The 24,576-nt window shown below is 41.0% G+C and overlaps 1 protein-coding gene across 3 annotated transcripts in view; it reads right to left on the bottom strand.

Moving 5' to 3' along the window:
* The window catches only part of ccdc66 (coiled-coil domain containing 66), a 28,472-nt gene extending 5,219 nt beyond the window's left edge, over positions 1–23,253 (bottom strand). The window contains exons 1-16 of one of the 3 annotated variants that reach the window (XM_079889650.1): positions 23,164–23,253; positions 22,663–22,721; positions 21,233–21,267; positions 19,701–20,142; positions 19,512–19,629; positions 18,689–18,795; positions 17,867–17,967; positions 15,210–15,305; positions 14,988–15,119; positions 13,223–13,419; positions 11,992–12,076; positions 11,751–11,912; positions 10,070–10,232; positions 9,908–9,997; positions 8,251–8,690; positions 4,037–4,080 (exon numbers count right to left, since the gene is read on the bottom strand). In XM_079889650.1, coding sequence (XP_079745776.1) covers positions 4,037–4,080; positions 8,251–8,690; positions 9,908–9,997; positions 10,070–10,232; positions 11,751–11,912; positions 11,992–12,076; positions 13,223–13,419; positions 14,988–15,119; positions 15,210–15,305; positions 17,867–17,967; positions 18,689–18,795; positions 19,512–19,629; positions 19,701–20,142; positions 21,233–21,267; positions 22,663–22,721; positions 23,164–23,177 — 2,285 coding nt within the window. In that variant the 5' untranslated portion in view covers positions 23,178–23,253. The remainder of the gene's footprint in view (positions 1–4,036; positions 4,081–8,250; positions 8,691–9,907; positions 9,998–10,069; positions 10,233–11,750; positions 11,913–11,991; positions 12,077–13,222; positions 13,420–14,987; positions 15,120–15,209; positions 15,306–17,866; positions 17,968–18,688; positions 18,796–19,511; positions 19,630–19,700; positions 20,143–21,232; positions 21,268–22,662; positions 22,722–23,163) is intronic. The other 2 variants (XM_079889651.1, XM_079889652.1) reach the window with 2 other exon arrangements.
* Positions 23,254–24,576: the final 1,323 nt, after the last annotated feature.

The following is a 24,576-nucleotide window of genomic DNA, read 5'->3' as shown; positions in this document are numbered from 1 at the left end:
CAGAGAGATGGAGCGCAACTGGAAGAAAACAAAACTAGAGGTATTTCGCATTTCATGGAAAGAGAGCTCGATTGCATACAGAGAGGCCTTAAAAGCTGCTAGATCTGCTTATTTTTCAACCCTATTAGAAGAAAATAAACAAAACCCTAGGTATTTATTTGAAACGGTGGCTAAACTAATGAAAAAGAAAGCTTCAAGCCCAGAAGTTTCCAAGCAGCAAACCAGTAATGACTTTATGAACTTCTTCACTTATAAGATTGATAATATCAGGGAGAAAATTATAACAATACAATCGTCTACTACAGTATCACATCAGGCAGTGCATTGTAGTCTCCCTGAGGAAAACTTCGATTCATTCATTGCTATAGGAGAGGAAGAATTTTCTAAACTTGTTAAATCATCTAAATCAACAACATGCATGTTAGACCCTATACCGACTAAGCTACTGAAAGAGATGCTTCCAGAGGTCATAGATCCTCTTAATATCATTAATTCATCTTTGTCATTAGTAGTGTGTGTTTCTCTGTCATCGATCTTAGTGCTGCATTTGACACTATCGACCACATTCTTTTAAATAGACTCGAAAATGATGTTGGCATTAGTGGAATTGCATTAGCATGGTTTAAATCATACTTATCTGACCGTTATCAGTTTGTAGCAGTAAATGAAGAGATGTCTCATCGATCACAAGTTCAGTATGGCGTACCACAAGGCTCAGTACTAGGACCGTTGCTGTTCACTCTGTACATACTACCATTAGTAGATATCATTAGGAAGCATGGCATTAGCTTTCACTGTTATGCTGATGATACTCAGCTCTATATTTCTTCACGCCCTGACGAAACTTACCAATTCACTAAATTAACGGAATGTATAGCTGATATAAAAAACTGGATGACTAGTCATTTCCTACTACTTAATTCTGAAAAAACAGACAGTCTAATTATTGGACAAAAAACTTCCTCACGTAATAATCTAGAACAGTGGTTCCCAATCCTGGTCCTGGGGACCCACAGCTCTGCACAGTTTGTATGTCTCCCTCATTTAACACACCTGATTCAGATCATCATCTCGTTAGGAAAGAGCTCTATGAACTGAACTGGGTGTGTCAGATAAAGGAGACATATAAAATGTGCAGAGCTGTGGGTCCCCAGGACCAGGATTGGGAACCACTGATCTAGAATACTGTCTAACACTTGATGGCTGCTCTGTTAAGTCTTCGTCGTCGGTTAGGAACCTGGGTGTGCTCTTTGATACCAATCTTTCATTTGAAAGTCACGTGTCTAGTATCTGTAAAACGCATTTTTCCATCTTAAAAATATATCTAAATTACGCCATATGCTCTCATTGACAAAAGCGGAACAATTAGTTCATGCGTTCATGACCTCAAGGCTAGATTATTGTAATGCTCTACTGGGTGGTTGCCCTGCACGCTTAATAAATGATGTTTTATTAACAAGGTTCGGGAGGAGCACGTTCAGATAATTAACACAAGTGGAGAGCACTCAGCAATCAATGGTGAGAGGTATATATACTCAGCAGTCTCACCTCATTCCATTGACAGTTTTGCAGCATCCCTCCACCACCCCTTCTCCACACTTCTAGTCCTAAACACTTACATACGGGGGGAGTACTCTGGGTTCGGGCTGAACTCCGAGCTCGGAGCCCTCCCTCCGGACAGCACGCCATATACGCATTAAACTTACCCATTCAAATTATATGTAAGTGTGAACTCGTGAAACAAACTACAGCTGATCCAAAACGCAGCAGCTCGAGTTCTTACCAGAACCAGGAAGTATGACCATATTAGCCCGGTTCTGTCAACACTGCACTGGCTCCCTATTAAACATCGCATCAATTTTAAAATATTGCTGATCACTTATAAAGCACTAAATGGTTTAGCTCCGCAGTACTTGAGCGAGCTCTTAACGCATTATAGTCCTTCACGTCTATTGCGATCTCAAAATTCCGGCCAGTTGATAATACCTAGAATATCAAAATCGACTGCTGGCGGTAGATCCTTCTCCTATTTAGCACCAAAACTCTGGAACAGTCTTCCTACCATTGTCCGGGAAGCAGACACACTCTGTCAGTTCAAAGCCAGATTAAAGACACATCTCTTTGACATAGCATACACATAATACATTATAGACTTTTATAATTCAATGTTAGGCTGCATAGATTAGATTAGCCGGAACCGGGAACACTTCCCATAAATCCTGATGTACTTGTTACATCATAAGAAGAATGGCATCTACGCTAATATTAGTCTCTCTGTTTATCCCAAGGTTTATCCCGTATATCCAGATCTGATGAAGGACCTGCGCCTGGACGCGACAACAGCGCAGTCCTGAAGTGTCCACTAGTCTCTCCCCTGTGAAGGCCTCCTTCCCCTCCCTTTACCTCTCTACAGATAAAGCGTTGTCGGGATAATTCCGGTTCGGATCTACCGAGAGATCTACGCGGAATCGATACAAATTCTGTATTATAAATTTTAAGGCCAGACAAGTAGTTTGTTGAGGGTTGGTTTGTAAAGAACGACTACACACATATATTCAAACACGTATACCTATAGACTGAGCTCGTAATGTGCATGTGCACGCCATCAGCGTTCTCACGGGTTTGCGTTTTAAAGTTTGTGCAGAAAGAACTTAAGAGTTTTCTGTTAGAACAGTGTCGTGTTAGCGGCCCCTAAGTTCATAACTAATGATCGCTGCGACGGAAGTGAATCAATCAAAACTAACTTTAACTTTAACTAACTCCATCTCTGACTTTATTCTAGAGCTGCTGTAAAGCCAAAACTATCTCTGTTACTGTAATTTCCTATTATCACAGTAAAGCTAGTAATGTATCATTAGAAAGTATTCAGAATGCACTGTATGTAATGTAATTAATATTGTAATAATAATCTGAATGTAATAATACTTTCTGAATGCACTGTATGTAATTACATTACATACAGTGCATTCAGAAAGTATTCAGACTCTTTAGATTCAGATATTTTTCAGATTATTGTTTTTCTTGTATTTTACTGTTATTGATAAGCACCAATACAAATTCCTTGTACAAACCGATGGTACTTGGGCAATAAAGCTGATTCTGATTCATGTAAAAAAGCTTTAATATATCAGTCTACACCCCATAATGACACCGCAAAAACCAGATTCGTGATGACAGACCCTTTGAAATGTAGCTCAGGTTCCCCCCGTTTCTCTGGATCATTCTCATCTTTGAGATGTTTCTGAACTTTGACTGCAGAACACACGAGGCAAGTTCAATAGACTGGACATGATTTGGAAAAGCTCTGACATTGGAAGCTGGACACCGGCCTAACAGCTGAAACATCAAGTCTGAGGAAGACTACAAACAACATCTCTGCTGTACTGAAGGTTCACCCTCCATCATTCACACTGGAAGAAGTTAGTGTTTCTCACAGGAGGACTGGAGGAGTAGAAGAGCCCGGGCCAGAGCGTTTAGGACCTCACAATGCTCGCTCGAATGAGACGCTTGTTAAAATGTGAGTATTAAGCCTTCCTTAAAAGCCTGATGGATCATATTTAGTAGTTCATCTCTCAATCATTATTAGATTGCATTATGTTTCAAAACTACAGATCATAAAACTAAGCATTTAAATATCATCTAATAACACTAAGATGTATTATTGGCAGATATAGATTTATGACTGATATTTTATGTAAGTATCTGCTAGACTATTATAAAGATCTCATTTAATCACATAACATCTTTGTGGCTATATAAATATCAGCAACTGCTTGAAATGGCATATTTCCGCTCAGTTTGGGCCTCTAAACAAAACTGATGTCAATCGAGTATGAGATTCATATTCTGCTATATCATACTATACAGCCATAATAATCAACAAAAACACATTTGAAAACATTGGTCTGACCCTAAACAGTCACTGTAGTCCATTACAGAGTTACACATCTGTCCATTTACTAGATTTATTAAGAAGTAAAAAGAAAAGCTTTGAATAAGCCAGCTCAAACAGCGGCTGCATCTGTGTGACACTCACCGTTCAGCACTGAACACTGATGCTTCTGGGAGGTGATTTTCACTCTGAAGAAAGAGAAGAAACAACATCACTCTGACATGAACACGTTTGCACTACACACATTTATAGGGACAGGAACTGAGGAACTTAAAGGAATCGTTCTCTTCAAAATGAAAATCATTCATTAGCCATCATTTACTCTCCCTCAAGTTGTTCCAAACCTGTATGAGTTTCTCTCTTCTGCTGAACACAAAAGAAGATAGAGTGAAGAATGTACCCGAACAGCTGATGGACTCATTGACTTATATAGTATTTGTTTTTCTACTATGGAAGTCAATGGGGTCCATTAACTGTCTGGTTACATTCTTCAAAATATCTTCTTTTGTGTTCAGCAGAAGAGAGAAACTCATACAGGTTTGGAACAACTTGAGGGAGAGTAAATGATGACAGACACTTCATTTTGAAGTGAACTCTTCCTTATATACTTTAATTAATACTTTAATTATTCTACCATTACATGTCAAGTAACTGATCTCTATTTTTTTGTTGATCTCTATGTTCAGTTCCCTGTGTTCCTGCACTGTGAGGTCAGTGAACAGTGAGGTCAGTGAATTGTGTGAACAGTGAGGTCAGTGAACAGTGAGGTCAGTGAACAGTGAGGTCAGTGAACAGTGAGGTCAGTGAACAGTGAGGTCAGTGAATTGTGTGAACAGTGAGGTCAGTGAACAGTGAGGTCAGTGAACAGTGAGGTCAGTGAACAGTGAGGTCAGTGAACAGTGAGGTCAGTGAACAGTGAGGTCAGTGAACTGTGTGAACAGTGAGGTCAGTGAACAGTGAGGTCAGTGAACTGTGTGAACAGTGAGGTCAGTGAACAGTGAGGTCAGTGAACAGTGAGGTCAGTGAACAGTGAGGTCAGTGAACAGTGAGGTCAGTGAACTGTGTGAACAGTGAGGTCAGTGAACAGTGAGGTCAGTGAATTGTGTGAACAGTGAGGTCAGTGAACAGTGAGGTCAGTGAACTGTGTGAACAGTGAGGTCAGTGAACAGTGAGGTCAGTGAACTGTGTGAACAGTGAGGTCAGTGAACAGTGAGGTCAGTGAACAGTGAGGTCAGTGAACAGTGAGGTCAGTGAACAGTGAGGTCAGTGAACAGTGAGGTCAGTGAACAGTGAGGTCAGTGAACTGTGTGAACAGTGAGGTCAGTGAACAGTGAGGTCAGTGAATTGTGTGAACAGTGAGGTCAGTGAACAGTGAGGTCAGTGAATTGTGTGAACAGTGAGGTCAGTGAACAGTGAGGTCAGTGAACAGTGAGGTCAGTGAACAGTGAGGTCAGTGAACAGTGAGGTCAGTGAACAGTGAGGTCAGTGAACTGTGTGAACAGTGAGGTCAGTGAACAGTGAGGTCAGTGAACAGTGAGGTCAGTGAATTGTGTGAACAGTGAGGTCAGTGAACAGTGAGGTCAGTGAATTGTGTGAACAGTGAGGTCAGTGAACAGTGAGGTCAGTGAACAGTGAGGTCAGTGAATTGTGTGAACAGTGAGGTCAGTGAACAGTGAGGTCAGTGAACAGTGAGGTCAGTGAACAGTGAGGTCAGTGAACAGTGAGGTCAGTGAACAGTGAGGTCAGTGAACAGTGAGGTCAGTGAACAGTGAGGTCAGTGAACTGTGTGAACAGTGAGGTCAGTGAACAGTGAGGTCAGTGAACAGTGAGGTCAGTGAACAGTGAGGTCAGTGAACTGTGTGAACAGTGAGGTCAGTGAACTGTGAGGTCAGTGAACTGTGTGAACAGTGAGGTCAGTGAACAGTGAGGTCAGTGAACAGTGAGGTCAGTGAACAGTGAGGTCAGTGAATTGTGTGAACAGTGAGGTCAGTGAACAGTGAGGTCAGTGAATTGTGTGAACAGTGAGGTCAGTGAACAGTGAGGTCAGTGAATTGTGTGAACAGTGAGGTCAGTGAACAGTGAGGTCAGTGAATTGTGTGAACAGTGAGGTCAGTGAACAGTGAGGTCAGTGAACAGTGAGGTCAGTGAACAGTGAGGTCAGTGAACAGTGAGGTCAGTGAACTGTGTGAACAGTGAGGTCAGTGAACAGTGAGGTCAGTGAACTGTGTGAACAGTGAGGTCAGTGAACAGTGAGGTCAGTGAACAGTGAGGTCAGTGAACAGTGAGGTCAGTGAACTGTGTGAACAGTGAGGTCAGTGAACAGTGAGGTCAGTGAACTGTGAGGTCAGTGAACTGTGTGAACAGTGAGGTCAGTGAACTGTGAGGTCAGTGAACTGTGTGAACAGTGAGGTCAGTGAACAGTGAGGTCAGTGAACTGTGTGAACAGTGAGGTCAGTGAACAGTGAGGTCAGTGAACAGTGAGGTCAGTGAATTGTGTGAACAGTGAGGTCAGTGAACAGTGAGGTCAGTGAATTGTGTGAACAGTGAGGTCAGTGAACAGTGAGGTCAGTGAATTGTGTGAACAGTGAGGTCAGTGAACAGTGAGGTCAGTGAATTGTGTGAACAGTGAGGTCAGTGAACTGTGAGGTCAGTGAATTGTGTGAACAGTGAGGTCAGTGAACTGTGAGGTCAGTGAACAGTGAGGTCAGTGAACAGTGAGGTCAGTGAACAGTGAGGTCAGTGAACAGTGAGGTCAGTGAACAGTGAGGTCAGTGAACTGTGTGAACAGTGAGGTCAGTGAACAGTGAGGTCAGTGAATTGTGTGAACAGTGAGGTCAGTGAACAGTGAGGTCAGTGAACAGTGAGGTCAGTGAACTGTGAGGTCAGTGAACAGTGAGGTCAGTGAACTGTGTGAACAGTGAGGTCAGTGAACAGTGAGGTCAGTGAATTGTGTGAACAGTGAGGTCAGTGAACAGTGAGGTCAGTGAATTGTGTGAACAGTGAGGTCAGTGAACAGTGAGGTCAGTGAATTGTGTGAACAGTGAGGTCAGTGAACAGTGAGGTCAGTGAACAGTGAGGTCAGTGAACAGTGAGGTCAGTGAACAGTGAGGTCAGTGAACAGTGAGGTCAGTGAACAGTGAGGTCAGTGAACTGTGTGAACAGTGAGGTCAGTGAACAGTGAGGTCAGTGAACAGTGAGGTCAGTGAACAGTGAGGTCAGTGAACAGTGAGGTCAGTGAATTGTGTGAACAGTGAGGTCAGTGAACAGTGAGGTCAGTGAATTGTGTGAACAGTGAGGTCAGTGAACAGTGAGGTCAGTGAACAGTGAGGTCAGTGAACAGTGAGGTCAGTGAACAGTGAGGTCAGTGAATTGTGTGAACAGTGAGGTCAGTGAACAGTGAGGTCAGTGAATTGTGTGAACAGTGAGGTCAGTGAACAGTGAGGTCAGTGAATTGTGTGAACAGTGAGGTCAGTGAACAGTGAGGTCAGTGAATTGTGTGAACAGTGAGGTCAGTGAACAGTGAGGTCAGTGAATTGTGTGAACAGTGAGGTCAGTGAACAGTGAGGTCAGTGAACTGTGTGAACAGTGAGGTCAGTGAACAGTGAGGTCAGTGAACAGTGAGGTCAGTGAACAGTGAGGTCAGTGAACTGTGAGGTCAGTGAACTGTGTGAACAGTGAGGTCAGTGAACAGTGAGGTCAGTGAACAGTGAGGTCAGTGAACTGTGAGGTCAGTGAACTGTGTGAACAGTGAGGTCAGTGAACAGTGAGGTCAGTGAACAGTGAGGTCAGTGAACTGTGTGAACAGTGAGGTCAGTGAACTGTGTGAACAGTGAGGTCAGTGAACAGTGAGGTCAGTGAACTGTGAGGTCAGTGAACTGTGTGAACAGTGAGGTCAGTGAACAGTGAGGTCAGTGAACAGTGAGGTCAGTGAACTGTGTGAACAGTGAGGTCAGTGAACTGTGTGAACAGTGAGGTCAGTGAACAGTGAGGTCAGTGAACTGTGAGGTCAGTGAACTGTGTGAACAGTGAGGTCAGTGAACAGTGAGGTCAGTGAACTGTGTGAACAGTGAGGTCAGTGAACTGTGTGAACAGTGAGGTCAGTGAACAGTGAGGTCAGTGAACTGTGAGGTCAGTGAACTGTGTGAACAGTGAGGTCAGTGAACAGTGAGGTCAGTGAACTGTGTGAACAGTGAGGTCAGTGAACTGTGTGAACAGTGAGGTCAGTGAACAGTGAGGTCAGTGAACTGTGTGAACAGTGAGGTCAGTGAACTGTGTGAACAGTGAGGTCAGTGAACAGTGAGGTCAGTGAACTGTGAGGTCAGTGAACTGTGTGAACAGTGAGGTCAGTGAACTGGCACCTGTGTTTGCGGTGAGCTCCTGTGCGTCTGCGCTGCAGGTCTGTGGTTCTGCGGTGAGTGTGTGGGCGGCAGCGGCTCTGGCTGAGGAGTGCGTGAGTGTGTGTTTCTCTCCATCAGTGTCATGAGCTGGATCTGCCTCAGTCTCCTGCTCTCCTGCCGGTGTCTCTTCAGGGCTTCAGGATACCTCTCTGACGCCGGCACGAAGGCTTTACTGGGCCGCAGTGTGTTCCACTCGGGCCTCTTCTGCGGCCTGCGCGCGTACGCCTCGTACGGGTCGGCTCCGGCTTCTCTATGTGTGTTGCGCAGAGGATCCTTTACCTCGCTGTGATGAGATCTCTTCACACTGAGAGCTGTGTGTGTCACTGCAGCAGGAGAGCGTTTATCTGCATCTCCAGCAGAATCATTCTCAGGCTGATGACTGACCTCTGCAAAATCACACACTGAGAGAGAGAGAGAGAGAGAGAGAGAGAGAGAGAGAGAGAGAGAGAGAGAGAGAGAGAGAGAGAGAGAGAGAGAGAGAGAGAGAGAGAGAGAGAGAGAGAGAGAGAGAGAGAGAGAGAGAGAGAGAGATGAACTTATACATTTTTGAATTGTCAAAATGTTCTCCTCCACCAAAGAACAAGGTTCAAGGTTAGAACCAGGTTAAATCAGAACAAGGTTCATGGCTAATAAATACGTTAGGCTTGTCGTCAGTAGCCATGTTTCCGTCTAGTGAATTTAACTTGCACGCAAAATTTAAATATGGCATAAAACATTTGCGAATAAAGCATCCCATGTGTTCAAGAGAACAAAATCATCACTTCCTGGGAAACTGGAACAAAATATCAGTAATAAAACTGTGAGTTTCTGCAGTCGGCTCTTTTCCCTCCATCATAAACGAGTGTGTCTCAGAGCGTCAGTCGAAACTCAATAACCGCTGTCATGATCTCTAGTGTTGGGATGCTGGTGTTTGTGAACACACTCGTGTGAGACGCTTCTGGAGGGAATTAAACCGAATCATTCTGATCACACACTTCGGCTCCGGCGTTTCAGAAACACCAAACCTACATCTGAGATGCTGCGATGCGATTGGTCCGCTGGTTACTCCAGTTATCCAATCACAGCTGACGCTGAGGGAAAGTCACCGGAGTTTATTGTTGCGTATCGAGAGATTTACCCTGTAAATGTGTTTCCATCGTAATTTATGAGCATGTCTTCTTATCGGATTTAAAAAAAGTATCCGCCTCAATTGAGCGCACGTGTTTTTTATGCACATTTTCAGAATTTATGCTCATCTGGACGTTTCTATCCAGCATATCCCAAGATTCACATAAAAATAGGTGGATGACAACAGCTACCGTCACGTCAGATCAAATGTGAAGAATGAGTCATTATATTTGAGAGCTTTTGCAGATATTTTCCATGAATAATCTAAATTCTAGTCCGTCTCTCACTGAAGGCTTTGAATTTAGCGCATCATATATCGTATCATATTTAAATGTACTTTTATGATACTTTCATAATTTCTTTGTCCTTTTTGAAACTTGACAGACATTGTCGTTGATTGTCTACAAACTGTCTTCTTCTGAAAAACTGATGTGCAAAGATTCACAGGATGAGGAAAGGATGACAGAACTTCATTTCTGGGTGAACTATCCCATTAAAAAAACAAACAAACCTGTCTGAACAGCGGTGTGTCTTCTGGGAGATGTTGTCCTCTGGGTTTGACTCCTGGATGATGCCGCTGGTAAATCTGGACCACTGAGGGCTAAAACACTACTTTATAATCATGCATACAGAATGTTGCAAATACAAAGCAAATGTTAGCTTCCTCCCGTACCCTGTGAGGCCGAGTCTCCGTCCAGGCTGTGCAGGAGTTTGGACACGTCGTGGCCTTTCTTGGCCAAGTCTCTGATTCTCTGGAGGTGTCTGTCTTTCACGGCCTCTTCTTGGGCTCTCTGAATGCTCAGATGCAGCTCCTCAGTTTTACGAGACTGCTTCTCCTGGAATACATACACAACTTTCATATTCAGAATACAATTTGAAACGGATCCTACCATTTTTCTTATTCCTTTGAAACATACGGTGTAATTATTTTACAACTAAGCGTGGTTCAACATGGTATGAGAAGGGTCTACTACTCTGTTCAAGTGCTGTCCGAAGTGGCTCTCTGTGCGCATTCTGTGTGTGTGTGTGTGTCACACAGACAGGAGATTCACAGATGCGCGCCAATACTGCACTGCATTCTCTTTTGTGTCTTATTGCGCTTGAATGGTTTAAAAGCATTTGCATGAATAAGAGCGATGTCATATAATCTAACGTGATCCAAAGGATGACAGGAAAAAAAACGAATGCGGCGGTAAATGTTTTTAACGCATTAAACTGTAAAAAATAATCGCTTACATTAACTAATTAATTTTGACAGCCCTGCTTATTACTTTTGACATATAGTCTGACACCAAATTGATGTGGTGTGGTCAGTGTTGGGTGAAAATGACAACATTTGGTGTCAATATGTCAAATCTTTCCAGAGAATCAGCCTCAGGTGCAGTTCAGCATTATGCCATTAAAGTCATTGTTGCGGTATACAAAAAAACGGTTTCGTCTATCGACACTAAATCCATAAGATTTCCCGGTGTGGTGAACAAATGAGTCCTACTGAAGAGATGAGTCAGAGCTTAGGACCCCATTAGTATGCCATAATAATGACATAATTATAATTGCATTACGAATTGCTGTGAATATGGTAAGGCAGTATCAGTGCAGTATAAGCTCAGGTAAAGCTCAGCTAGCACGATCATCGGATAACGTTAGCTGTATGCCATGCTACTATTTAAGCTAACTAAAAAAACACAATAACAACGAGAAATGTTTAATTTCACAATCTATAGTTTCGGTTAAATACTAGTATATGAAAAGTTAAAATACATTAATGACTCGTTATAACGTAGTACAAACGTCTTCTATAATAAAGTGATTTTGTATGATTTGTAACCAGGCACTAAAGCGATTACCCATAAAACGTGCTTTGAACCAATCGGATTGCTTGGGTCCTAAGCTCGGACTCATCTCTTCAGTAGGACTCATTTGTTCACCACACCGGCATAGGAGTTTGAAAAAGTAGGTTTTTAAAGAAAATCAAAATGGTGGACAGGAAGTTCAAACAACTATGGCAATATTGGTATCTATGTACTCAGCCTGACCCAAGGAATCTATTAAGACCAGTTTCAATAGGCAAAAGCTATTTACATTTTTTAAAATTTCATTAGAATTTTTGACCAGAAGGTGGCGCCGTCTCAAAACTTTTTGAGTACCTTCAGGCATGGTGCCGATGACAGTCACCAAGTTTTGTAACAACACACCAATGCATAATTCAAAACGGCCGATATGGGAATACTGGGTTTTGAGACCAGTTTTACCAAACCATTCAGAAGTTATAAGCAAAAAGAGGCATTTTTCAGATTTCCTGACCACTTCGTCACTTGATTTTAGTGTGCAATCCGTGTGTGTGATAGTTTTACCTCCTTGTGTCTCTGTCGCTCCGTGTCCGTGATATACTGCTGCTGGAGTCGCTCTCGATCTCTCTCAACCCTCCTCTCCTCTTCCTGTTCCTGTGCTCGTCGTGTGGCGTCCTCTTTCTCTTTCTGACGTCTGCGCTCCTCTACTTGAGCCTCAATTGCTCGCTACACATCAGAAATGTGTACATATTATAAAGGCACATGCAGTGATTTCCTGTCAGTTTGGTCAAGGGATGAATCCTACCTGGTGCTCCAGCTGCTTGAGTCTCCGGCGTTCCCGTTCCTCGATCTGAGCAGGGTCCAGCAAGGCCGTCATGGTGCGAAGATGACTAAACAACAAATCACAAGGGCATTTTGAGTCTCATAAAACCTTTGAAAAAGCCAGAATATGTAGAATTTGTTTAGTTATTCCAACAAAGAATAAATCATTTTGGAGCATCATCATCATCACTAATCAACGTCCATTCTGTTAAGGCAGGCAGTGACCAATGAGATTCACACACACAGCCTCACACACTGTAAACTAAAGAATCTGGGAAATTTCGGGGTAAAAAGCAAGAACACCATGTACAAAACACCATCATGGTAACACACAACACTATAAACATTCATTTAACAACAACCATAGTGTACATAATTGATAAGGGTATTTCAATGAAAAACCATCAAATGTGAGCTGAGGATTCTGGGAATTTCCATTTTCACTGTAAATTATAAGATGACACTTCCTAAAACTGTACATTTAACAATATTTTAACCCCTTAAACCAGAAGTGTACCATTGGCGGTACACCCCAACCCCCTCACCCTCTCGGCACCAAAATATTCCTAATCAAAATTACTAAGCCACTAAATGACAATAACACAAAATAGGTATCATTTTAAAGCTTAGAAACTCAGCTTTTCGATCAACTCTTAACAGTTCTGGGTAATCATATTTTTTAAAACTACTGCCTTGAACACAAAATAGGTTTCATTTGAGTCTGGACTTTACAATGCATGTAGCCAATTTGATCAACTCCTAAAGAGTGCCGAGTTATTTGCTGTTAAATAAAATGAATAAAAAAAATGCAGAATTTGTGAAAAATACAACAAGCATAGTTGTTTTGGGCTTTGACTAAACAGGAGGGAGTTTTTGTACATGAAGGGCCATATGCAAATAATATACGGATGTTGCATTCATGTGGTGTGTTCAAGTAAAATTACATGAACAGTCTCATTAGATCTGTTCTTATTAGATCTGTTTTTCACCGCATGGAGTAAGGAACTAATCGTCTTTGTCTCCTCTTTCTGACACACCCATTTCAGGTTCTAGAGTTTCTTCTAATGAGCTGATGAGTTGAATCAGGTGTGTTTGATTAGGGAGACAAAGAAAATGTGCAGTGTTGGGAAACACTGGTCTAAAAGACTGTGTGCTCAGTATAGATGTGTGTTGTGTTCTCTGTCGGTGTGTCATGAAGCTGTCAGCTGTCAGACCTGGATCTCTGTTGCACTCCCCGAGTGGTGTCGACGCTGGCCCTGCCCAGACTGTCCACTCCACACACACCGTCCCGTGCAGTGGCCAGGGCTCCTGAGACGGGGCGATGAGGAGACGGACCGCTGCTCGGGTCAGGCACCGCTGAGGGCTGAACCAGAGTCTCAAAGTGAACCGCCCACCGCTCCATGTCCTCGGCCTGTGGAGACAGAATCACAGAAGACATCAACTAAAACCATTCTTCACATCAATGTTAGACTATCCTCTGACATACGAGTCTGTCTCAGTTGTCTGCACATGCTTTACATTTATATATTCATTTAACACACTGAGCTGTGAAAAAGTCAAAAGTTAAAAGTGCATGAAAAATAAACAAACGTTAGTTAGTGTGTCTTTTTCAGTCGATTTTGATATTCTAGGTATTATCAACTGGCCGGAATTTTGAGATCGCAATAGACGTGAAGGACTATAATGCGTTAAGAGCTCGCTCAAGTACTCAGAGCTAAACCATTCAGTGCTTTGTAAGTAATCAGCAATATTTTAAAATTTATTATACAATGTTTAATAGGGAGCCAGTGCAGTGTTGACAGAACGGTGCTAATATGGTCATACTTCCTGGTTCTGGTAAGAACTCGAGCTGCTGCGTTTTGGATCAGCTGTAGTTTGTTTATTAAGCGTGCAGGGCAACCACCCAGTAGAGCATTACAATAATCTAGCCTTGAGGTCATGAACGCATTGTTCCGCATTTGTCATGAGCATATTTGAGCATATGACGTAATTTAGATATATTTTTAAGATGGAAGAATGCGGTTTTACAGATACTAGACACGTGGCTTTCAAATGAAAGATTGGTATCAAAGAGCACACCCAGGTTCCTAACCGACGACGAAGACTTAACAGAGCAGCCATCAAGTGTTAGACAGTATTCTAGATTATTACGTGAGGAAGTTTTTTGTCCAATAATTAGAATCTCTGTTTTTTAGTAGTAGGAAATTACGAGTCATCCAATTTTTTATATCAGCTATGCATTCCGTTAATTTTTTTAATTGGTAAGTTTCGTTAGGTTTTGAAGAAATATAGAGCTGAGTATCGTCGGCATAACAGTGAAAGCTAATGCCATGTTTCCTAATGATATCTCCTAATGGTAGCATGTACAGAGTGAACAGCAGCGGTCCTAGTACTGAGCCTTGTGGTACGCCATACTGAACTTGTGATCGATAAGACACTCTTCATTTACTGCTACAAACTGATATCGGTCAGATAAGTATGATTTAAACCATGCTAGTGCATTTCCACTAATGCCAACATAGTTTTCGAGTCTATTTAAAAGAACGTTGTGGTCGATAGTGTCAAATGCAGCACTGAGATCGAGTAACACTAATAGAGAGATACAACCACGATCGGATGATAAGAGCAAATCATTTGTGACTCTAATGAGAGCTGTCTCAGTACTATGGTACAGTCTAAATCCTGACTGGAAATCCTGATTTTAACGCGTCTTGACTGCCGTATAGTTTAACATTAATGACAGCTGAGATCCTACAGTGTGACATGACTTACAGCATGTTCAAACAAGCAACCGTCTTTTATAACTCATACAGTGTGTACCCGGCCTTAGCTTAAAATAAAAATGATTGATTCCCGAAACTGAATTTCGAGATACTTACATTTTATTGTAAAGCAGCTTTGAAGCCATTTATATTGTCTAAAGAGCTATGCAAATAACCTTGACCTGTCTCGACTGGAAGCCCTGTGGTTTGAGTTCACCTGGCTGTTCATTTCTTTGTCTCGTTGTCGCCGTAGTTTGTCCTCTTTTCTCTGCTGGTCCAATTCCTGTATCCATCGTCTCTGCTGTTCCTCTCTCTGAGCGTTGAACATGTCCTCCACAGGACCTGCTTCCTGTACACATCAAACATCATTCATCAATCTATCTATCGTAGAGTCAATACGGTGGACACGTGTTCTGAGTGAGTAACTGCTGAAACACACCCCGACTCTGAAGGCCGAGCGGATGGCAGCAGGGAGCTCTCGCTGGGACTGAGCCCTGTGCTTTGAGCTCTCCGCAGTCCGTGTGTCCATCCCATCCTGCACCGGGAGACACACACAGCTCAGTTACACAGACAAACACACCTGCTGTTTTAATCCGTCCACTTTCAAACACTTCTGTCCTGATTTCTTCGAGGGGAGGGTCTATGGGCGGGTAAAGGTATGGGCTTTTACAGAACTTTCAATCTAGTGGATGAAATAAGCTCACGCAATTTACATATCAACACATACAGAGATGACGACAAACACGCGGAGAGCATCAGCTTTAGTTTCTGCTCTGACAGTCGCAAGACCAGCCGAACGCTCTGAGTGTGTGTTAGAAATCAGGAATGGTGAGAGAACATTGTGCTTGGTATGTTTTTCATCTTCAAACCAAACTTGTGTCTTCAGTCGACAAAGTTTAAATACCGTCTGGCTCGAGCTCTTTCCATAATGTTCATGCATTAGGTCAGTAGACCGTCTACTCTCCGCCTACTGACCTAATGAGTCCGGATTGTTTCCTATTGATCGGATTGTTTTCGTAGTGTAAACGCTCATGTGGTTGAATGTGTTCAAACAGTTACACTACAAAAACAATCCGGTCCGTTTTCCACTACCTCTGGAAGTGGTCGAAATAGGACAAGCTCAAAACGTTTTAGACCCCGTTTACACCTGTATTAAGTGTCGTCCACTTCACATCTGATCCAACCAAAATCCATCTTAATACCAGGTGTAAACAGAGCCCCAGATACAAATTACATTAGGGGCCGCTAAGACGACACCATTCTCTCTACACAGACTTTAAACGCGAACCTGTGAGAAACGCTGATGGCGGTCACATGCGCATTAAGAATTGGTTCTATAGTTATGTGCGTTTGAATATATGTGCGCAGGTTTGGAATTCCCTACAAACCAAGCCTAAACAAAGTACTGGTGAAAAGAATAATCAGAAGAGTTGTCCAAGAGCCAAGGACCACTTGTGGAGAGCTTCAAAAAGACCTGCAGATAGCAGGTACTGTGTTCTCAAAGAAAACAGTAAGTAATGCACTCCACCTCCATGGCCTGTATGCACGCTCACCACGCAAGACTCCATTACTGAAGAAAAAAAGCATGTTGAAGCTCGTTTAAAGTTTGCTGCACATCATTTGGAAAAGCCAGGGAAATACTGGGAGAATATAGTGTGGTCACATGAGAGCAAAATTGAATTGTTTGGACGCCATAATACACACGTTTGGAAGAGAAATGGCACTGCACATTACCCTAAAAACACCATACACCTTGGTGTTGGCTCTTGGACAACTCTTCTGATTATTCTTTTCACTCCTCTGTCAGAAATCTTGCGAGGAGCACCTGGTCGAGGCAAATTTATGGTGAAATGATTGTCTTTCCGCTTCCGTATTATGGCCCCAACAGTGCTAACTGGAACATTCAGAAGCTGAGAATGGTGCCTATAACCAATGCCATCATTATGTGTTGGAACAATTAGGTTGCGAAGGTCTTGAGACAGCTCTTCGCTTTTACCCATCATGAGATGAGTCTTGTGTGACACCTTGGCAATGAGACCTTTTTGTAGGCCATCAGTTGGGACTGAACCAGCTGTTATTAATTTGCACGGACAGGGGGCTGGATTGCTTTTTAATTACTAATAGTTTTAAGCTGTTGTCTTGGCTTTCCATGCCTTTTTGCACCTCCCTTTCTTCATGTGTTCAATACTTTTTCCCTGTGTCATTTCACATTATTACACATAACTTAATTTCTGAGCTTATTTGTTTTGGTTTCTTTGTATGTACTGATTCCTTGGGTTGTTGTCAACATCTGGTGAAAATTTCATGTCAATAGCACCTTTGTAAATATATTTACTGAGAAAAATGGTGACGTGTTCAATACTTATTTCCCCCGCTGTATATATAAATGAAATGGTAAAAAATGGTAAATAAATGAACTAAATTAATAACTTATTTACACCAGAAATGAACCATCACTGAACTTACTTAAGATGGACTATGATGCTATTTTCTTCTAGAAACAAACTTTGTTGCATTATTTTCCTGTCATCTCTGTAAAGCTGCTTTGAAACACTGTGTATTGTAAAATATAAAATATATAAATAAAGATTACTTGACTTGACAAAAGAAACTGTGTAAAAATAAACACTGGGACTGGTCTGAGAGTCTAGGTTAAATCTTTTTGACTTTATTATGCTCTTTAATTTCAAACGAAATGCATTTTTAATAACAGTCAGGTTTGTTCTTCACAAACATTATAACACAGTATAATTGATTTTGATTTGATTTGTTAAACCCACAACAAATAACATGGATTGTTCTTATTGTGTTCATATTATTTAACCCTAATATTTAACTGAAAATCTGAATTTCATTTCTGTTTCCACAGCCCTGAAGGCATAGCAGACTCTGTATGGTTTGGCAGTATATGTGGCTGTACTGGCAGCATGAACTGTGGCGGACTGAGAGTTATGAACCATTATCAACAGCAAGCTCAAACCATTAGTGTAGCAGATTACATATTCACATTAGTGTAAAGCTTGACCACCATGACACAGAAATGGCAAACAATGGCAACATGTTACACGAGATGCAGAGTATGTTCTGTTTACTCACTGAGTCAGGCGGGGGTTTCAGTCTCACGTTAGATGGTTCATCAAGAGCCTTCATATCTTTGAGACTGGCTTTTTGCTGCCTTTTTAGAGCTATCTGCTCATCTGCAAAGTAACACACTGATCAGCCACACATTAATTCAACACACTCTCGTCACAATTCATAACTGTGTTACGGTTTGTATGAATTTGTACAATCTCATTTGCATGATCTGCTTACTGATAGTTATCTTTAGGGTTGGGCCTTCATGCTTGTGTTTTTTTCCTCTCTAAAAACCTTAAGTATCAACTCAAGTCAAGTCACCTTTATTTATATAGTGCTTTATACAATACAGATTGTTTCAAAGCAGCTTTACAGAGATAACAGGAAAATAATGTATTTGGGATGTTGTTCAGCTGAAGTCAGTCAAGTGTTGATTCAGTTCTGTTGTAAAGATCATCAATTACTGAATTAGTTCATTTCATCTATAAAACAGTTCTCTCTCTTCCAGCACTTTACACACAGTTGCTCCTTTGCTCTTAAAGAAGATTAAAGAGAGCACTTCATGAGAAAAGGGAGCCCAGCTGGAAGAAAACAAGACTAGAGGTAATTCGCATTTCATGGAAGGAAAGTGTTTTTGCATTCAGAAAGGCCTTAAAATCACATCGTACAAATTCATACAAAATCACCACTTAGTAAGATAGTTGTTTTCTCATGAGATTGGGTTCATTACATTAATGTCAATTTAATGAAATTAATTTGTCCATCATATTCCTAGACTTTCTATGCCACCCTCATTCATATTTTACCTCTTGTTACTTATAGTGTCTGACTGCACAACATTACCCAGCTCTCTCCTCCATTGAGCTTTCTTGGCTTCCAGTTTTTCTCTCCCCCTTTCCCTCTCTCCAAACGTGCTGAAAAACCCTGACTGCTGCCCGTCTGATGGAGGCCTGAGTCAAAACAAAACAGAGCAAAATAACTGTTTATCACGGTCAAAAACTATTCACCAATTACCTCAATGAATGAATCTCACCAAACCTAGAGTCAAAAGCATGCTATATTTCACGCACTGGTCATATTTCCCCTTAAAGGCCCTGATATACTTCAAGCGAAGTCGAAGGTCAAACTGGTGTGACGTCATTTTGAACTGAATCAGGCCAATCGACGTGTGTTTCTGGAGTTCGAAGCGGCTCGCCGAAGCAAACTCTCTTTCGTGGTGATGATGTAATGGGGGGTGTGGCTCTGAGGCTCCGCCTTCTTTGACGTGGGAAATCTTCTCTGGTTCGTTTCTTCTGTTCAGTCCGTCGAGATCAGACACGAGTGCAAACTTGAAACACCGGAGAGCTGCTAAATTTATGGTAGATATTTAAGTTGTAAGTCTAATTGAAAGGAAATTGAGAGGAAAGCGCAGGACATCTTTACATTTACATCTGAACCTCGCTCTCAGCAGCGTGAACAGCGTCGGCACGTTCACAAACTGTACATCACTGAATAGGCATTTCCAGCTTCTTTTTACCCCAAAGTGAAGAACGAAAATGAGTTTAACAGGGCCTTAAAAAACTAGGTTTTCATAAAATGACCTTTCATTCTCTATTACAACTAAGCACATTTAAAAAGATTGCCCTCATCAGGCCCAGCTGATCCTAACACAAGTAACTTTTCTTACTCTCGGTCTGTCTTTCCCAGTGCATCTCTGTGTTTATGATGATGTGGATCCGGGACGAGCTCTTCAGCTGCTTCTGTAGTTCCACCACAGTTTTCCTCTGAGCTGGCCACTGTTTCTGCTGACAAGAAAATACATGTTGTACTGAAGAATGTTAAGGATGAAGTTATTAAAACGTATATTTCCGCTCACCTGTGTGTGTGTTGGGATGATGTGCAGTGGATGAGCTGTTGATGGTGCTCAGCATCTGCTGAAGCTGCTCCTGAGTCAAACACACTGCGCTCTCTCTCTGCTGTGTGTGTGTGTTGGGATGATGTGTATGTGTGTTGGGATGATGTGCAGTGGATGAGCTGTTGATGGTGCTCAGCATCTGCTGAAACTGCTCCTGTGTTAAACACACTGCGCTCTCTCTCTGCTGTGTGTGTGTGTTGGGATCAGTCCCGCTGCGCTCCGACTGGACTCGCACTGCCTCGCTGGGCCTGCTGTGCATGGTGTGGGTCGCTCTGGGTCCGTGTGGGACATTCTGCCCAACAGAACCAACAGCTTTGCTCTTTCTGCCCTGTTCGGCTTTGTCTGGTTGAGGAGGACCTTGTTTTGAGTTGATGATTTTCTGGGGGGTTTTCCTTGGAGGAATCTGAACACAAAGCAGAGAGATCACACAAAAGTAACCAGTGTTGGGGCTAACATATTATAATCAACATAAGCTACGTAATCAGATTACTTACGCAAGTAAAGTAACGCATTACTTCTGAATTTACAAAAACAATATTGAGTAATTGAGAGAAATCGTGAGTAAGTGCAGAGATGTTGTGTGAACGTGATGCTTATTGTAGTTCTAGAGTAAATGTGAGCATTTACTCATCCCACAGATTCAGTATTCCTCAAAAATTAATAACAACAGTGAAATGCAAGCTCAGAATATTATGCAAACCTGCAATAATCAAATATGTTAAATAACACAATACTTCATGTATTTAACCTCACTTTATTAAACAATGTATTTGCTGCCATGAATCAATTCAACCATACTAATAAGCAAATATGACATCACAATTCACATTACATTAATCATTAATCATGCAAGTTAATTTCAACAATACATTACTAAAATCAAAAGCTCATGCATTTAATTAATGCATTAACTAACATTAACTAATGGGACCATATTGTAAAGTGTTGCCTTTTGTTCGATATAATTATTTTGCACTTTAATCTGTTTGATCTTTATAGCCTAAATTTTTTGTATATTGCTTTAGTGTATTTATATGTTCAGAGTTCTTTTTGTTATCAGAACAAAAAAGTTATTAAACATGTTATGACATAGCATGACAAAAACAATTTTGCAACTTATTTCAATATCGTGATAATACCGTATACCATGATAAAAGCTTCAGCAATTATCGCAACGTGAAAATATTATACCGTCACACCTACATTTACCAAAAATACAACTTATTAAACAAGCTAGCTAAGCCCAGGTGAGAAAAAGTAATGCATAAATGCATATATAAGTTATAACTTTCCATTAAAAGTAATGCAATTAGTTACTTTTTTAGGGAGTAACACAATATTGTAACATTACTTTTTAAAAGTAATTTTACAACAAACAGTTCAAAACAACATTCATGTCAGATAAGCTCTAGAACTTGGATGTTAAAACACACGTACTTATTTTATCTTTATTTTTTTGTTCTTGCACAAAGGTTGCATGGATGTTTACTTACCCGAAAAGAGCTCTTCTTATTAGAAGATTCAGCGCCTGTATAAGACGAGATCATCAGCCCAAATACAGATAGTCTGAATATGCCTAATTCACAACTACACCGTATGATAAACACAGTACGTCAAATGATTAGCAATGGTGATATGCAGTGCTCATAAAGCACAGACATTAGGTGGAAAATGACCTGAAGAACACCACAACTCTGAAGTGTGTGTATAATGGACACTTTACTATCCTATGAGGCCACAGGAGAGGAGTCATCATAGACATACTTCAAAATATTCAGATTATGAACAATTAACAACAAGAAACACTGAAAAGTGGAAAGTACACACTTTTAAAGGGATAGTTCACTTTGAAATTAAATTTTGGTATGTTTTAGCTTACCTCAAGGGCATCCAAGATGTAGGTGTCTTTGTTTCCGCAGTAGTTTCAATTTTGATATTTTTAGGTCAAACCGTTCTTGTCTGTCAGTCCTATAATGCAGGTCTGTGGTCACTGTCTCAAAGAGCATGCACAGAGTCCAAATTAAACAATTCCCCATCGTCCAAATTAAACAATTCCCCATCGTAAGTACACATTGATGGCCTAAGACACGAAACGAGCGGTTTGTGTGAGAAAACGAACAGTATTTATATCGTTTTTACCTCTTATAACACAACCACATCCAAGTGATCTGAGGGCGCGGGCGCGCATCCTGGTGTGTGACATGTGCGCGCGTTCTGGCTTAGTCTGCGCAAGCGCCGGAAGTGATCTCTCTTGGACGTGGCTGTGTACAAGAGGTAAAAACGATATAAATACTGTTCGTTTTCTCACACAAACCGCTCGTTTCGTGTCTTAGGCCATCAATGTGTACTTACGCTGGGGAATTGTTTAATTTGGACGATGGGGAATTGTTTAATTTGGACTCTGTGCATGCTCTTCGAGACAGTGACCACAGACCTGCATTATATGACTGACAGACAAGAACGGTTTGACCTAAAAATATCAAAATTGAAACTACTGCGGAAACAAAGACACCTACATCTTGGATGCCCTTGAGGTAAGCTAAAACATACCTAAATTTAATTTCAAAGTGAACTATCCCTTTAAATAGGCAATATGACAATATTAGATTTGTGAACCATTAAAATGTCTCCACGGTCTGCCTTCACAGAGAGATCATTAATATTGTGCACATTAAAGCTTCACATAGACACAGCTGGTGATGTCTTCAGTCAACGTCAACAGTTGGAAGGATATCAGATGGGTTTCAGGATAATAGATCCCTGGATTAAGTCTTAAAATGACAGCAGCCTAACATATACTGCTGATGTGTGTGTCATTAAAGGAGTAGTTCACTTTACTGATAATTTGAAACTGCATGTGTACTGGATCAAAGTTACTGGATTACATTCAAGGACAATGAAGTGATTAAGATCGTGTTCTTACCATACTTAGCCAACACAAGCCTGGGCTTGCCATTCTCCAACTCAAACAGCAGACCATCCCTGCAAAACAACCAATACACCTGACCGTATTAGCACAACACACTCATTCATACAAGTTAAAAGGTTAAAACCATGAAGACCATGATTATTGCAATAAATGAGTGCTCTGGTTTGTATATGAAAGTGCCATGAGATAACCATCATATACCATCAGTGCACGTTGCTACCGCGACTGTACTTTATTGCAAATGTCAATGTAAAATAAAAAGATTATAGTGGATTAACCCGATATCTTTGCATGCATGTCATAAAATATCGCATCCTTTAATCACCCGTGCTCTCAAAGCAGCGTCAAACGCAGACAAATTACAGCATAACATGGTGAAAGAGAGCAGTTTATTAATCTATCAAATCATGTGACGTACATTAAGATCACACTCACCCCAAATTCATCACTTAAGATCACACTCACCCCAAATTCATCACTTAAGATCACACTCACCCCAAATTCATCATTTTGAGCCCCCGATGTTTTGCTGCCACTGCGTTCTGTTGAAAAGCGTGTCCGTTGCTGCTCACGACCAGTAAGCGCCCCTCTGATTGGCTGAGGCGGAGCAGCAGAGCAGCAAACACCAGTCAGCGCTCCTCTGATTGGCTGAGGCGGGCTCTTCTTCTTCTACAGCAGAGCAGCAGGGCAGCAAACACGAGGACGCGCTTCAGGAGGCGCGCGGAACTGTTTCACGGACGCTGTTGCTGTCATTTTTTTGTAATTGTGTTTTTAAAAAAACGCAGGTTAAATGGATAAGCATGAAATCATTATGACATCAAGAAGGAGTATAATTGATATACAAAAAAGAGAATATTCGAATGAACTGAAAGTGAAGAAAATAACTTATAAATTGCGTATAGAGACCATTAATTTATTATTACTGCTATTATTACTATAAACCTCATACAGTCAAATTCAGATGTTGATCTAAAATGTAGATGGGGGGGGGGGTTATCAACACAGTAAAACAGTTTAAAGATAGCCATTTTTGTCAAATAGGCTATTTTCTATAATAAATAAATAAATAAATTATTGCATTGCGTTATTGCATTTCGTTGTTTCCCTCAATACACACGCTTTGCAAATGCTTTGGTATGTGCAGAGATTCTGTTGAATGAATGTCTTTGTGCCACACAGAGTTTCCCTTTCGTGTTCCTGTCTTGATACTCAAGGAAACATTGTTTGGAGGAAATATATTTAATGTTATTATAGATTTTGGAAGATTTTATATTTAAATATATCTGAAAAGTCATTGAAAGTAAAAATACTAAAAATAAATTAATAAAGTCTTCCCATCTAGAGGAAGCAGTTTCCAGCTCTAATTATTAGTATGGTTAAATTGGATCATCATGGTTGACATTGGTTAATAAAGTAAGATTAAATACATAGTGTTATTTGACATATTTAACTATTGCAGGTTTGTGTAATATTCTGAGTTTGCATTTCATGGTTCTATTCATTTTGAGTAACACTGAATCTGTTTTTGTGCAAGTGAGTCTTTTGGTCTAAGAACGACAATAGCCATCATGTTCACACACACCGCCTCAGCGCCTCTGTATATAAATTATACAACTTTAAAAAGTTACCTGGATGCCTTAAAATTTTGAGTTCATTGAAATTTAAAATGTTGTTAATACAATGATTTGTTTAATAAAGAAACTCAGAATATCATGTTATCTGAACTACATTCATTATCTAAGTTGATTTGACAAAAGATAAAAGTTGTGATGACAAATCATGAAAAAGCTTTCTTTACAGGGAGCTGTGTCAGTCAACACACTTGGAAAAGCAAAGTAAATTGTGTTACTTTGTTGTAATTTATTATATTGAAAGTATTATATCACTACAAGGATATAGATCTGCCAC

The sequence above is a fragment of the Squalius cephalus genome (assembly GCF_949319135.1).
Source record: "Squalius cephalus genome assembly, chromosome: 13".
Classification (NCBI taxonomy): Eukaryota; Metazoa; Chordata; class Actinopteri; order Cypriniformes; family Leuciscidae; genus Squalius; species Squalius cephalus.
The sequence above is the reverse complement of the archived record's forward strand: the minus strand, read 5'-3'. Positions and strand labels throughout refer to the sequence as shown.